The sequence below is a fragment of the Triticum aestivum genome, chromosome 1D (assembly GCF_018294505.1).
Source record: "Triticum aestivum cultivar Chinese Spring chromosome 1D, IWGSC CS RefSeq v2.1, whole genome shotgun sequence".
In the NCBI taxonomy this organism is placed as follows: domain Eukaryota; kingdom Viridiplantae; phylum Streptophyta; class Magnoliopsida; order Poales; family Poaceae; genus Triticum; species Triticum aestivum.
In genome coordinates, this window is record NC_057796.1 from 62,179,838 (window position 1) to 62,181,440 (window position 1,603).

The following is a 1,603-nucleotide window of genomic DNA, read 5'->3' on the forward strand; positions in this document are numbered from 1 at the left end:
TTACCGGACAAGTAATCAAAAACTTGTTGCCAAGACATAAAAATAAAACGGCAAAAGGAAGCTGCGCTCCTGCAAGGAGACGGACCGGATTTCGGCGGACCATTCACGCGCATGTCGCATGTACGCGCCGCCTCGCCTCGCCTCGCCTCGCCACGCCAGGCAAGGCGAGGCGAGGCGAGCGAGCGCGCGTGTGTGGTTTTCCCTTTCTCTTCTCACACACCACTTAGAGTGGTGGAGAGAACCCACTATATAAAGAGGTCCAACTCTTCTTCAACTTCCGGGGTGGGACTAAACTTAGCACCACCACTTGCCATTTTACACATGGGCTTTGAGATTTCAGAAATTGCTATGGGCCTAGCCCATTAATTCTAACACGCTGCTGCTGCGTGATGCGATTCGTGCCCCTGGCTGCATCGTATCCGAGCGCCGGACGTTCTTCTGCGCGGCGGCGTAGACGAGGCCGAACCGGGAGACGTCGACGGGCTTGGAGCAGAAGTTGGAGGACATGTCGGCGACGAGGACGCCCGACTCGTTCATCGGCTCCGGGTAGTCCTTTAACTCCACGCCGTGGATGGTCTCGTTGGAGCAGATGTGGAGGAAGCGCGCCTCGGGGTTCTGCGCGAGCGCCCCGAAGTCCGCCGGCAGGGAGGTGTACTTGGTGGCCTTGCCGGACCAGGCGACGGAGGCGGCGGAGTACTTCCCGGCCTCCTTGAAGGCCTTGTCGCTCCAGGAGCCGGAAACGACGAAGTCGGCGGGGTCCGAGGTGGAGCCGCAGAGGTTGAGCGGCGCGGCGACGCACTGCGTGGTGGCGCCGCCCTGGAGGAAGAGCACCTCGTGGGTGTCCGGCACGGCGAGGAGCGCATGCAGGTCCGCCTCGGCCTTCTTGATGGCCGCGTCGAACTCCTTGCCCCGGTGGCTCATCTCCATGATGCTCATGCCGGAGCCGCGGTACTCGACCAGCTCCGCCTGCGCCCTCTGCAGCACGGAGAGGGGCAGCATGGCCGGGCCCGCCGCGAAGTTGTAGACGTCGCGCTCGCCCGTGGCGACAAGGGGGAAGGGGGCGGAGGGCGCCGCGATGGCCTGGTAGCGGATCCTGGCGGCGCGCGCCGGGACGCGGGCGGAGGGAGCCGCGGCGACGGCCTTGGGGCTTAATGTAACGCCCGGGCAATCAAGCTACAGTAATTCCCCGCTAATCATGCCACGTCACCTCGGTTACTGTTGTGAACCGTGCGATGATCCAAAACCGTTTCATAATTTAAATTCAATTAGTGTCAACAATAAAAAAAATTCAAATATTAAAACTAAAATGTTCGGAGTGAACCAAATATTGCATAGATAAAAATGGTGGAGAAACCTAAATTTAATAAAATGTTTAAGTGTTCAAAATAATTAAAATAGAGGTTCAAATGTTAAAATAAATGCCTTTTGGATTTTATAAAATATTAAACTATTTTAAATTTGGGTTGAGGATTAATGTGGCAATAGTATACTTAAAAGTATTAATTTAAGTGCTAGTGATAATTTTTATAAAACTAAAATAAAATAAAACTAAAAGTAAAACAGTAAAAGAAAGATAAATAAAAGGAAAAGAAGAACCCTCGGG

The 1,603-nt window shown here is 54.0% G+C and overlaps 1 protein-coding gene across 1 annotated transcript in view; it reads right to left on the minus strand.

Moving 5' to 3' along the window:
* Nucleotides 1-354: 354 nt before the first annotated feature.
* The window catches only part of LOC123157855 (phosphoserine aminotransferase 2, chloroplastic-like), a 2,197-nt gene continuing 948 nt past the window's right edge, over nt 355-1,603 (minus strand). Inside the window, exon 2 of the mRNA XM_044576048.1 lies at nt 355-1,173. Coding sequence (XP_044431983.1) covers nt 355-1,173 — 819 coding nt within the window. The remainder of the gene's footprint in view (nt 1,174-1,603) is intronic.